The sequence below is a fragment of the Balaenoptera ricei genome, chromosome X, assembly GCF_028023285.1.
Source record: "Balaenoptera ricei isolate mBalRic1 chromosome X, mBalRic1.hap2, whole genome shotgun sequence".
NCBI lineage: Eukaryota > Metazoa > Chordata > Mammalia > Artiodactyla > Balaenopteridae > Balaenoptera > Balaenoptera ricei.
Genome location: NC_082660.1, coordinates 111243343 through 111257479, shown reverse-complemented (window position 1 = coordinate 111257479; position 14137 = coordinate 111243343). Strand labels below are relative to the sequence as shown.

Genomic DNA, 14137 nt, shown 5'->3' with positions numbered 1-14137 from the left:
TGATGTAGTCCCACTTATTAATTTTACAATTGACTGGAATGTACTTTTTCCACATGAGCTGTTGGTTCTACCCTAAATTTAGATCTTCATGTCATTCACCTGAATTATTGCCCCATAATTCCTATATTGTTCTTGTGCCTTCCTGCTCTAAAGCATCCTACTTTCTGCTTCAGGATTAGCCTTTTTTTTTTTTAATTTTTTTTTTTGGCTGCGTTGGGTCTTCGTTGCTGCGCACGGGCTTTCTTTAGTGCAGCAAGCAGGGACTACTCTTCATTGTGGTGCGCGGGCTTCTCATTGCGGTGGCTTCTCTTGTTGCAGAGCACGGGCTCTAGGTGCGCAGGCTCCAGTAGTTGCAGTACACGGGCTCAGTAGTTGTGGTGCACGGGCTTAGCTGCTCCGCAGCATGTGGGATCTTCCCAGACCAGGGCTCGAACCTGTGTCCCCTGCATTGGCAGGCGGATTCTTAACCACTGTGCCACCAGGGAAGTCCCAAAATTAGCCTTTCTAATGTACCCAAACCTCTCCCCTCTTCCTAAAAACCTTTAATGGCTTTCCATCCTTTACTAAGTAAACTATTTAGGACTGGCTCTCAAGGAGCTATTGAATATCATGCCGTCCTTTCCCTCCAGCCCTATCTCCAACTGCTCCTCTCTATATACACCTTCCCTGCACCTTAGCTTTACGGTTTCCCTCTTTGTTTTGGTTCAAGCTGTTCCCTTCACATGGAAAATCCTTCCCAACAGCTCTGTTGAAATCCTTTCCATCCTTTAAGGCCCATCTTCAGTACCACTTCCCATACATAGGCTTTTCTGATTCATTCTTTCATTCATTCATTGAATAAATATGTACTGATCACATACTATTTGCCTATATTTTTCTAATTACTGGGGATAAAGCAATAAACAAAACAGCCACAGCCTCATGGACCTTATATTCTATCGGGAGAAAACAGGTGATAAACAATAAATAAATAAAACATGTGCTATGTTAGGTGGTGATAAGTGCTAAGAAGAAAATTAAAGAATATAAAGGGGACTGAGACAGCTAGGAATGATGAGTATCCTCCAACCAAAACCTTTTCCTTCCTTTGTATACCCAGCTCAGGTATTTTCCTTTACAATGTGGATATTTGTGTACTTGTCCTATTTTCTCTCTTATATTCAAAGTTCCTTGAGAGCGAGAACTGTATTTTACTCATCTTTGTATCTCCTACAGCTACCAAGACAAAGCTCAGTAAATAATGGTTAAAATGACTCAAATGATGGAAATAAATGCAATAGTAGTTTAGAGGAAAGAGAGACTGATATAGTGGTTGGTTATGGAAGGCTCCTTGGAAGATATTAAATTTGGGTAAGGTCTTAAAAGATGGGTGGGGTGAGGAGGAAGAAAGAGCTGAGTAAGTCTTTTTGATATACCTGTTCTTGAAAATCTAAAAACCATTGCTTTATAAATTAAGATTAATATTATATATAATTTTCTTTACTTTTAAAACCAGTGTTTCAGAAAGGACGGGCAATAGACACCGGAGAAGTTGACATTGGTGCACAGGTCATGCAGACCATTCCACCTGGCTTATTCTGGCGTTTCCAGATTACTATCCACCATCCTATATATCTGAAATTCAATATTTCTTTAGCCAAGGACTCTCTGCTGGGAATTTATGGCAGAAGAAACATTCCACCTACACATACTCAGGTATTTGATATTATAGGTATTTCTTGACCCTTTTAGAGAGTGGTGGGATGAATAGTTTAGGGGTTGTGACTTGCAAAGTATGTGGGAGTCAGAGGTGAAGGCAGACAGTTTTTGTAATGAGCAAATATCGAGAATAATCACAGTCAAACGAATAAAAAAAATGGTATTGAGAAATAAGGACTAGCATTTAGCAGAGCAGATTCAAAAAAGGAAGTTTAAGAAAATATTCTTGCAACTTGAGTTCTGCTTCCTGGAACAGGATGGTCATGAGCCTTCCCAGCCCCCTCCTCTTACTTAGCTTTGGTGCCCACACCTCCTCTGCTGCTTCCATACATTCCCGACCTGTTGTCCCAATAAAGGAATGCAAATCAAGAGGGAAATGAGTCAAAAAGGCACGTTTTGTCTTGCAGGTAAAAATTTTTCCTTGTTATTGTTAATAAAAACACAAATATGTAAAACCTCTATGGTTTACAAGACCCTTTTATAAACCTTTGCCACGTCATTTCCCTTAATTTCCTTCCCTTATCTCTTCCTTACATGAACCCATTTGAGGCCCTGCTCAGTCTAAGAAGTAGCACAGGGAATCATAACCATCTGGGGCTTGGGATACATGTGCCATGCGCTTGTCCACCGATTAGGAAAATAAAAAGGACAGGGCCTTTGAATATTTAAATATGTTACCACAAAGGTAGTAAATTATGATGAATGTTCTCAAATTTTCAACTGTTCATTTATTTGTTTTAAAAACTGTAAAACTTTTTAATTTGTAAGGAAGGTCATGGTAACATTTCAAGGGGAATGTCTATTTTCAAGTATCTTCTATCAGATACTTTAGTAAAATATCAAGATTCTCTTGCATAATACTAAATAAGAATTTTTATATTTCTTGGTTTATTATTTTTAAACAATTATTTTTAATACTCCCAAACCAAAAGGTTTATAACATTTATAAATATAGTAGAGAGTTATTTTTTTCAGAATTAATAATATGCTTTTGGGTTTAGATATTCTTAAGGATGAATAACCTCTTCTCCCACTTTGCCCACCTCCAAAGCAAAGAAGTATGAAGTAGCACAATTGAAGTGAGAGATGTTTATCAGCCTTAGAAGTAAAAGTAGCGGCTCATATTTGTGTTTGTATTTGTTCCAGTTTGATTTTGTAAAACTAATGGATGGAAAACAACTGGTCAAACAGGACTCCAAGAGCTCTGATGATACCCAGCACTCCCCTCGGAACCTGATCTTAACCTCACTGCAGGAAACAGGTTTCATAGAGTATATGGATCAAGGGCCTTGGTATCTGGCATTTTACAATGATGGAAAAAAGATGGAGCAAGTATTTGTGTTAACTACAGCAATTGGTAAGCTGCCTTGGCTATAATTTTGAATTGACAGTATAACTCCAGAAAGACACAATCAGTGATGAAAGTGATACAGATGTTATTTAAGCATATTGCTCATTCTACCTTAAAGTCATTACTCAGGATAGGTCACAATGAGAAAGGTTTATATTGTTGTTGTCAGTAATGTTGTTTAAATGCTGATGAAGATTTTTTAAATGCTCCTTTATTTGCTGCTATTTTAGGTTACTTGCCATGCTCCTTTTTATGTGTTTTCAAGAGGAATACTTACCTGGATAATATTAATACTATTACTGAGAATACATAGATGAACAACTTCATGAAGAAGGGAAATAAGCAAGAGAAGCCCTGTTAATTCAAGTTATATTAAAAAAGAAAAAGCGAATAAATACCTTTTTAAATGAAAAAACTAGCATCAATCCAGTTCTTCTTTACAACAACTGATTCTAGAACCATTAAGATTTAAAAATACAACCTAAGAGTAGAGAAGAGTCTTAAGGATAATAACTTGGGTCATTCAAAGTTCTTTCTTTAGAACTGTTTAGTTTAAAAATCATCACAATGGCTCTTTCACTGCGCTCAGAGCCTTTTAAAGCATGTTCTTTTTAATACAATGCCTACACACACTGTTATTCACTTTCACCCTAGTTAATCAGAGACAGCAAGCTCTTGTCATTTTTCTGGGTGAAGTCATTCCCCATAACCCTTTGTGTGAATAAAGCTGAGATCTTTAGCAAATTTCGAGCCCTAAGGGTAAACAACTCATAGACACGGTATTTTACTGTGTGAATTTTCCTAAAACACATGTCTTTTAAAAGAAGGGAAAGTATCTTACAGCTGTCAGTTTTCTACACACCTTTCACCACTTTATCCTTTAGTTAACCTGTTCAACCATATGTTTAGGAAATTGTGTTGACTGTTAATAGATATACCATCTCCTCTTTATAACAATTATGTTTTATTTTTACTTGATGCTGAAAACCTTTTGTCAGTAGAAAATGGTATTCCGGCTGCAAGATTATCAAAAACTTTCCTCTAAAGTAATCAGAAAGGCAATAAAAATGCACTGATGATTTTCCCCCTAGAGAAAACTCCACTGATCTTACATCTTCAAAAGACAAAGTGTTAAGTTAGAAAAAAAAATATTTTAAGTCATGACACTGTTTTGCCACTCACAGATTCAGTGGGGCAAATTCAGCGGACACACCTTTCATGATATTTGTCCACCAAGACCTAGTTTTGATAATGCAAATACTAATGAGTTATGAGAGGTTGAGTTTCTCCTAAGAAATCAGAGGAATTAGAAGATTTAAAACATTTGTGAGGAAGATTTTCTCTCTTCCTTTTATCCTTACCCCTAAGCTCAAGTTAAAACACTAACCAAGCTATTAACCTTTCAAAAATCAATAGACCCAGAAACATGCTTAAAGTTTTTTTCCTGTCCCTTACTTCCTCCCCCCAAAGAACCTAACCTTTGAGATATAACTTTCTGTTGTCCAGAGATGAATCTGTTTGTTTCATCTGCAACAACATATTTGCTTTTCCTTATGCAAATCAGTTTCTTCACTTTTCTGTTGTCTTTAAGATTAGAAGCAACAGAAACATTTCTCCTATAATTCCACTTAAAGAGAATCCAAGTAAATTTCCCAAAATGTCAAAGGTATATAAGTTATTCACTCTAAATTCTCCCCAGTATTTTTATGTTTTTGTACTTTATCTTTAATCATAGTAAAAAGAGGATAATGTATTTGATTAAACAAATTAAGGTCTGTATGAACTTTTCTAAGTGTTGCTCCTTTGTCTATTTCATGATAATGTTAGAATCAGTTGATTGATCTTAACTATATTTGGTCTGCTACTCATAGGGATCAAAACAGCATTAATAACCAACATTTATTGAATGACTAATATAGGCTAGCTACTAGCCTATATTATTATATGTTATTTTCTAGCTGTATAGACAGAGTTATCAATATCCCCTAATCTCAGCCAACCTGCTCAATAACATGATAATATATACCATCTATGGAGTGCCATTCTGCCCCAAGCACTCTACTGGATGCTTTACATTCAGCTATCTTGTTTGATTCTCATCACAACCCCGATAGCATAGGTATAGTGCTACTTACATTACAAGTAAGGAATCAGAGGCTTGGGATGAGTAAATAATTTGGTAAAGTCTCACAGCCAGCAAGTGGCAAAATTGAGATTGGAGACACTCAGTACCTCTGATTCCAAACCCCTGCCCTTTAGACCATACTCATTCCATTCGATTATTCGTTAGCTTTGGCTTTTCCCATGAGAAAACCTGCCAGAAGCAAAACCCATCATCAGAGCAGATGCAGAAACCAAGGGGCTTTAGGCTGTAGCATAAAAACAGGGTTTTAAGCATAGAACTTTAAAATGATTCTCAACTCTAATGAACTGGTGTCTAGGAAGTGAGTCTGAAGTAAGATTTAAAAGATAGAAGGCAAGCTTCCTGGAGGCCAATATAAACAGAAAAGCACATTCTTTGTCATCACTAGTTATTTATGTGTTTCTGCTGTAGCCATCCTCCTTCTGGAGTCCCTAGGCTATCCCGATGTCTCTTTGATACCCAGTGGAGGTGGCAGCTTCCAAAACCTCCTATATTGCCTTCTCTTCTCATTTGCATTGCAGGTGTTAAGCTCTGTGTGGCATTATGGGCCCAGGAACGGTTCTTAGATAAGTGAATAAGATGTAGGGATTTTTATTCATTTTGATAGCAAACTTTATTAAACATTTTTTCTACAATAGCTACATTCCCACAAGGCTGCTTCCATAAAGTTGTCAATAGGACCTGGTGTGAAATTAAATTCAAGTATATTTACCTTTGAAAGCTTCCTCCATGGCCTCCTATTAACCATCCAGGGCAGGGGAAATCCAAATGTAGATTTAAGAACTGCCACTACTTTTTGGTACAAGAAAGCAAGATAAGAAAATAGATAATAATTGTTGCATCTCTGAATGAAAAGAGAAAAAAAGACCCTTTGTGCCTTTTCGTAATGACCTTTTAAATAAATTAATGATTTTCTGAAAATAACTAATGTTTTAATGAGTTAAAAATGGTTAGCTCATTGTCAAATGTTACATTCCTGCCAGCCCAGTTGTTCAGCAGATGCCATGTGTCAGTTTCTTATCCAGTTCAGTTTTCTAGCACAGGGATCAGAGAACAGGCCACCATAAACCTGCAAAAAGGAATCTGATGTATTCACACAGATGTCAGAAGAATAATCTCTGATTGATAATAGGGTGGCTATCCACACAGCCACTGGATTCATTCTCAGCTTTCTAAGAACCACCTAAATGGACTAGATACCACTTTCTTCCTCTTGCTTTTATTGCAGAATTCCAAGTCTAGACTAGAATTCCTCTAACCTGGAAATTTACTGTCTGAAGCATTGGTTCTCAATGCTTTAATTCGGTCATCACCTGCAGAGTCACCTGAGGTATTTGTTAGAATGTAGATTACTGGGCTGCATCCTTCAGAGACAAATTCAGTAAATCTGGAGTGAAGCTCAGGTATCTGCATTTTAAGTGCCTCAGGTGATCCTACTGATATAGGTGGTCAAAAGGCCACAATTGAAGAAATGCTATTTCCCAACTCTTTTTATAAATTCTCATAGTTTAATGAAAGATGCCAAGACTACTTACTAGAATATTTCCTTCTAATTGGAAATAGCTTATCCAAGTGAAACTAGATGAAGTAGATAATTTGGATTGAAAAGAAAAACTGGTACATACGAGAAGAATGAGTGTAATGGTCTAGAACATAAAAGTCAGAATCCAGGAGTGCTAAGTTATGGAAAACTTACAGAAAAGAGTAATGAGAAGATTTTTTTTTTAAACTACAGGAGTAAAACATGCATATCATAATAGTTCATGGACTTGGAATTTGATGCTATCATACTCAAATACAGTTTTAAACTAAAAACAGTTTTTAACGTCATCGTCAGAGACTGATTTTTGTATAACTTTATACCTCTTCAATCAAGTTACTTAACACAAGACTTATCAAAGTACTGTTGCATTGCACATCTTTATGTCACCACAACTACCTATGGGCACCTTCAAAGCCTTCTCAATTCCCCTGAAGCCTATTCTTCTCTAAGAATGGATTGAAGGGAAATTAGTGGCAAAGAACTGATAAGCATTTACAGTCAAGAAAGCATTTCTCAACAAAATACTTAGGTTCTAATGCTTTTAGTGGTGGTGAATTTAATATGAACACTTACTTTAAAAGCTTTCCATTGTCGCTTATTAATGAAAATGAAATACTGATTATCATATTTAAGCTGTCAAGATAGTAGATTAAACATTTTAGGTGCTAGAGAAGAAATTTTTATTTGCTACAACCTAAATTTGAAAAATAAACAATAGACTTCGTCTTCCGGGTTACATGTTAAAGTCCATTTTGCTTTTGAGAAATGACCTATAATCCTTGTACATTTTTAGCTTTATCATGAATGTCTCATAAGAATACAACTCATCTAGACCCTTTATGCACTTTAGAGGTGAGGCTGGTTTTTAGTTCCATTCCTGAATAGCCAATTCAGCAAATCCAGGGCGCTTTTAATAATTCGGTACTGCATATGACATCTTACAGAAATCTTTGGCATCTGATTTTAAATAGTAAGTGCTTTGTAGACAGCAGAGGGCAAAGATTGTTACAGGCCCAGAGTTTTTGCAATTTCGAAAAAATTAAGGACTCTACAATCTATAGGTTTGTTCTTTTTTTTCTTTTTCTCTCTATTAATAGAAATAATGGATGATTGTTCGACCAATTGCAATGGAAATGGAGAGTGTATCTCTGGCCATTGTCACTGCTTCCCAGGATTCCTTGGGCCTGACTGTGCTAGAGGTGAGGTTGCTCTTTTATACTGATTGATTAGGGAACTCAATGTCATTTGAGAACTCAGAATTAGTAGCAATAGGAGGAAGAGGAGGGACAGGAGTGGCAGTAGCAGCAGCAATAGCAACAACACCCGAGCTGCCACTACCAAAAGCTGAGCACTTGCTCTGCCAGGCACTGTTCTAAACACTTTGCGGTACTTCTTTTAATTCCTACATCCTACGATAGTCCTACGATGTAGATCTATTATCACAGTTTTATGGGCAAAGAAATAACCTCAGAGAGGTGAAATACCAAGGTTATCTAACAGCTGGGATTTGTACCTGGATCCTCTGACCCAACCACTCCATGATACTTCTATTCCCTTCATAAACTCATTTATAATGGATGAACTTTAAGAAAGGGCAGAGTGGGTAACCGGTTATACACACCAAGGTAAACTGGAAGGGGTGGACAGTCACCGAATCGGTGAGTAGCCTAGAAAGGAAAGACTGGAAAGGCAGAAGTTAAACTTTCAAACTTTACTAGACTTAAACTAGACTTGCCCATAGTTTAATTCTTGAAAAGCTGTAGATAAATCACACTGTGTTTTCCCCATAGACTTCCAGTTATTACTTTAGAGATGCTTTCTGCTCATTCGCAATGTGTTCGTAAAGTTCTCAGTCTGCTAATGCTTTCATCTCAGGTTTCTCAGCCACTCCGTTTCTTTAGATTAAATTCTATTCAACGGAGAATTCTTTTTTTTGAATTTTATTTTATTTATTTTTTATATAGCAGGTTCTTATTAGTTATCTGTTTTACACATATCAGTGTATACATGTCAATCCCAGTCTCCCAATTCATCCCACCACCACCACCACCCCCCACCCCCGCTTTCCCCCCTTGGTGTCCATACATTTGTTCTACATCTGTGTCTGTATTTCTGCCTTGCGAACCGATTCATCTGTGCCATTTTTCTAGATTCCGAATATATGTGTTAATATACGATATTTGTTTTCAACAGAGAATTCTACAGCATTTGCTAGGTTCCAAGTTCTCTGCTAGATCTTGAGGAGGTGGGAGGTAGAAGTAGAGGTGATGGCTGGTATTGAAAAAATGAATAAGAGAAGATACAGGCCCTGCCCTCAGGAAGCCCATATTTTTAATAAGGAGACATACAGTGATAAAGCGGAGTGAGTGTTCTAATAAAGGTCTGCACAGTGTGGGATAGGCACAGACATCTGTCCAGCATAAATCTCTTTAAATGCACAACTTTTTAAAGATAACATTCTATAATACGAATAACCCCCTACTAGTTTTACAGGTTTTCAGGATTTTCTTCCTGAAAGTAGCATACATCTGCTTGAGGAAGAAAAACCATAAAAGAGAAAAATCCTAGCTTATAATAATGATGATAATAATAATTGTTTAAGAGTATGGTAGAATCAAAAGCAAGTACTTGAAATAATTTCTCCACTCAGGATGTTTTTATAATTTATCTTTCCCCCAATCCATAAGAGGAAAATTCTGTTTGTAATCACGAACATGTGCCGATTTAATAAAGGCTAAGACAGAAATAGTACAATTTTTTTTTTACCGGAAATATTATACGAGAATCGATAGAGAATTGCTCTTTGGATATTTTAAAAGCATTATGAGAACATTACAAGTTCATTTGCCAACCTTCAGATTCGTGCCCTGTGCTGTGTGGTGGGAATGGAGAATACGAGAAAGGACACTGTGTCTGCCGAAATGGCTGGAAGGGGCCAGAGTGTGACGTTCCAGAAGAGCAATGCATTGACCCAACGTGCTTTGGCCACGGCACCTGCATCATGGGAGTCTGCATCTGTGTGCCAGGATACAAAGGAGAAATATGCGAGGAAGGTCAGAGCCCTGTGTTAATCTATTGCTCCAGGCTTTTCTCTCACTGAATTGTCCAAGGTGTCATTCTGGGTTTCTAGTAGAGATGTAAGTGGTCTTTGCAAACCATTAAATGCTCAACATGTCTACTTAGTACATGGAGAGGGGGAGCTTGTGTCTCTTCTGACAGCCTCTAATATTAACATGAGGCTTTATCTGTGGCCCTTGCAGAGCAGTAGTGAAAAATGGCATTTCCTCCCTCGTTTTAACACTGTTTTATAACTTGAGAATTTCCATACTGATGATTTTAGGTGTTAATTTACATGCTTTCATTATTACAGAGTGCACTAGGCTACATCTTACTTTAAAGCACATAATAAAAATAATAATACGTGCACATTTGGAACCATTTCATGAATGTTTTCTTTGGGAGTGATTTGTAATTACCATTATTATTATTGCTTTATATTGTTTATTTTTACATACCTCCTGCTGAAACTTGACCTCCATGCCTAAGGAAGTAGACTTACCACTAATGAGTTTCGAGGCAGTGCCTTTATATTAAAATTCACCCCAAAGGAGCCTTTACACATACACACACAATAGTTTTATCATTTACAAAACATACTTCAAAATAGTAATAGTTTTATAATTTAAAGAAGACACATTGGAAAATAAATTTACTAGTAATCAGACCTTTTTCATGTCACATTCCTCAAATAAGACTGATTTCAGAAATAATATTAAACCATTACCATGGGAGATGGTCTCATCACAACTGTTGTTCAGGAAAGAGACTGCTGAAAATGCACTATAATTGCTTTTTAAAGATGGCTCATTGAGACTATTACACAGCATTTTAAAGGGTTTAATCTCATTCCACTCCATGAGCAAGCCAGAGTTTAGCTTTCCACTTCCCATTAGCCATAGTAGAATTTTGGTGTGAAGATTGTATCTGTTCCAATATGAATGTCATTGGGCCTAGGGAAGGCAGTAGAGTTCCTGAGTTACTTTTGGAAGCTGTTTTTATGGGAATCCATCTGCAATCATGATATTTAAGTTGTACATTCAGATGCTATATGGACACACAGACATTCACCAAAAAATGGTGTCTATCACAACATCTACAATCTGCCCTGAAAAACATTTAACCTAATTAATTTAGACCCTTCTAATTTAAATTTTGTAAGTCGTTGAAAAAAAGACTTAGCTTATGTTTGCCTTCTAGGAGCCACTAAGAAAATTTACAGAATAACCAAGATAGCAAGGAATACCATGTTTAAATGTATAAACTTTTCAAATACAGGTTTTTAACAAAAAATATTTTAAGTCAGACATCACAAACCAGGAGCTCACAGGTTGAACTGGGCCCATGGATGGGTTTTGTTTGATTCACAAAGTGGTGGTGGTGGTGTTTTTGTTGTTGTTTAATGTGACGTATTTCCCAAAATTTAAAATAGAGAAATGTCATATAAAAGTCTATGTTTCTAGCTTCTCTTGAACAACTAGAAAATCTGGTAACCTTGGGCCCGCATTCCTATGTGGTGGCAATGATTGTAGCCAATTAGCAGCAGCTTCCTTTAAACTGGACACTTATTCCCAGCACACCCTGTTTGTTTGTTTTTTTAATTTTTGAATTAATGTACTTTATTTTTTAGAGAAGTTTTAGGCTGATATAAAAATTGAGCAAAAAGTACAGAGTTCCCATATAGCCCTCACCCCTACACACACACACACACACACACACACACACACACAGAGTTTCCCCTATTATTAACACCTTGCATTAGTAAAGTACCTTTGTTACAATTGATGAACCAATATTGGTACATTATGATTAGTAACTAAATAAAGCCCATAGTTTACTTAGGGTTCACTCCTGGTATTGTGCATTATATGGGTTTTGCTGAATGGATAATGTCATGTATCCACCATCATGGTATCATCCAGAATCATTTCACTGCCCTAAAAATCCTCTGTGCTCCACCTATTTATCCCTCGTCCTACTCCAGCCCCTGGCAACCACTGAGCTTTTTACTGTCTCTGTAGTCCTCCTTTTTCAGAATGTCATATAGTTTGAATCACACAGTATGGAAATTTTAAAACTGGCTTATTCCATTTAGCAACATGAATTTGTCTCCTCCATGTCTTTCCATGGCTTGATAGCTCATATACTTTTCACTGAATTTCCGTGGTCTTGATATACCAGTTTGTTTATCCATTCATCTATTGAAGGACATCAAGGCTGTTTCCAAATTTAGGCAATTATGAATAGAGCTACTGTAAACATCCATGGGCAGGTTTTCGTGGGGGTGTAATTTTCAACTCATTTGACACCCTGTTTTCTTACATCCAGCCCATCTCATTCAAGTATGCTACCAACCTGGTCCTTTCAGCCATATGACTTTGTGCCTCTTACTTACGTATGACTTGCCTATTCATTGAAGGTGGCCTTCTAAAAAAAGAAACTATATTAAGTTAAATACTATTTCATTTATTCAAATTATTGTATTTTTATGTAATAAAATTACCTCCTTCTGAAACAATATTCTACATTTTAGACTTTTCCTCTCCCTCCAAATAATGAACGGATGAAATCAGATGCACCTTCTGGTGTTTATTTGCTGATTAGCTCAGGTATTAAAGCATTGTGCTAATGATCCTGAGATCATGGGCTAATTATAATGGCAATAACACTAATTATAATACCGCTTAGTTAGACTTACTCTGTTCCATGGTACATGCCACACCCTAAAAGTAGGCCATTCTTGCAGATGATGGCAGATTGTATCAGTCTATTTCCATTGCTGGAAAAGTAATTCAAAGCATACATCCTCATCATGGTTAAGTTATTTTGGTCTCATCTTATTTGTATGGGAAGATCAGAAATTTGGAAATCAACTTTCCCATTTCCCATGGGATGGTCACTCAATTAAAAGCACAAAATGATTTTCCCCAAGGCAAACATAGGAATCTACTTCTAAAATAGAGTGTTTGTTAGAATGTGTCCAAAAATTTCCAGACTTCACAGAATCCGAGACAAATATAATTGAGTCTGTGATATTCTAAAGCATTGAAAACTATGTCACAGTGTCCTGGTAGAAGGAGAAGCCACAAGGAAAAGAATTTTAAAATTACATTAAAAATGTTGCATTTTCAGTGCTTCTTAGGGATAAATGAGAAATTATAAGAAATTGATTATATTGTATGATTTCATGAAACAGCAGTCACCTCACCCAATACCTTAAATAATCCAAACTTAAATATATATAAAAACTCCTCTAGACACATCAAATAAAAGCCATTTCTGGGAGCTATGGTTCCAATTTCAGAAAAGACGAGGAATGACTTACTAAAAATTCTTGATCTTTCTTACAAAGCCAAGGAATTCTTATTGAAGGCCCACACTGGTCCACCCACCCATTTGCGTGGGAGTACTATACACTGCTCATAATTTCACATAGCATATGTGTGGTTTCCTTCTTCTAAGTTTAGGTTGCAACCTTTATGATAGCCTACCATGTTTTTAAGTGCTAATAATATTCTGGTTTGAACACAGCATTTACATGAGTCATTTTATTGCCTAATTAAAACAGCATAAATGGTATAATATTAGGAAATCAATGTATCTCGGTTTCATTGTCCCAAGGTAAACTGGCCACACCTGTTTACTTTCAACCTTTTCCCTCCTTTTTGGGGCCTTCAGAGGACTGCTTAGACCCAGTGTGTTCCGGCCATGGCATCTGTGTAAAAGGAGAATGTCACTGTTCTACTGGTTGGGGAGGAATCAACTGTGAAACTCCACTTCCCATATGTCAAGAGCAGTGCTCAGGACACGGGACTTTTCTCCTGGACACTGGAACATGCAGCTGCGATCCCAAGTGGACAGGATCTGACTGCTCAACAGGTATGTCAGAGTTTTCTTCTTGTTCTTCTCCCTTCACTCCCAAGTTCTTACTGGTCTTTACCTTAAGGTAGTGTCTCTTAAACTCTGATCTGTATGCCTTCGTGGGTTATAAAGGGCTTCCAGGTATTCCCTAGGCTAGTATTTTACTGGATTTTCATATACAACATACTGCTGGGCTTTTAATCGTATTTTTCATTGTCATAGTTCTGTAGTTGAACTTCTGTCCTCGTTCTGTATTCTCCTGTAGTTATTTCATCCATTCTCAAGTCTTTTGTTATCAGTTCTATACAGATTATTTGAAATCTGTGTCTTCCCCAAATTTAAGTAGTCCTTCCTTTCCAGCCATCTGCAGAATATTTACACTGGGTGTCCCATCATGTAAAAACTCAACTTAGCCAGGCACTTTACTCTATTTCTATATTGCCATGTTCCTGCCCGATTACTAGTCCCACAACTTTGCTTCTCT

At 36.9% G+C, this 14137-nt stretch overlaps 1 protein-coding gene across 3 annotated transcripts in view; it reads left to right on the top strand.

The window, feature by feature from the left end:
- Positions 1-14137, top strand: part of TENM1 (teneurin transmembrane protein 1) — a 557972-nt gene that overhangs the window by 295306 nt on the left and 248529 nt on the right. For all 3 annotated transcript variants that reach the window (XM_059911842.1, XM_059911841.1, XM_059911840.1), the window contains exons 7-11: positions 1496-1695; positions 2845-3055; positions 7833-7934; positions 9594-9788; positions 13471-13671. In XM_059911842.1, the coding sequence (XP_059767825.1) occupies positions 1496-1695; positions 2845-3055; positions 7833-7934; positions 9594-9788; positions 13471-13671 (909 nt within the window). The remainder of the gene's footprint in view (positions 1-1495; positions 1696-2844; positions 3056-7832; positions 7935-9593; positions 9789-13470; positions 13672-14137) is intronic.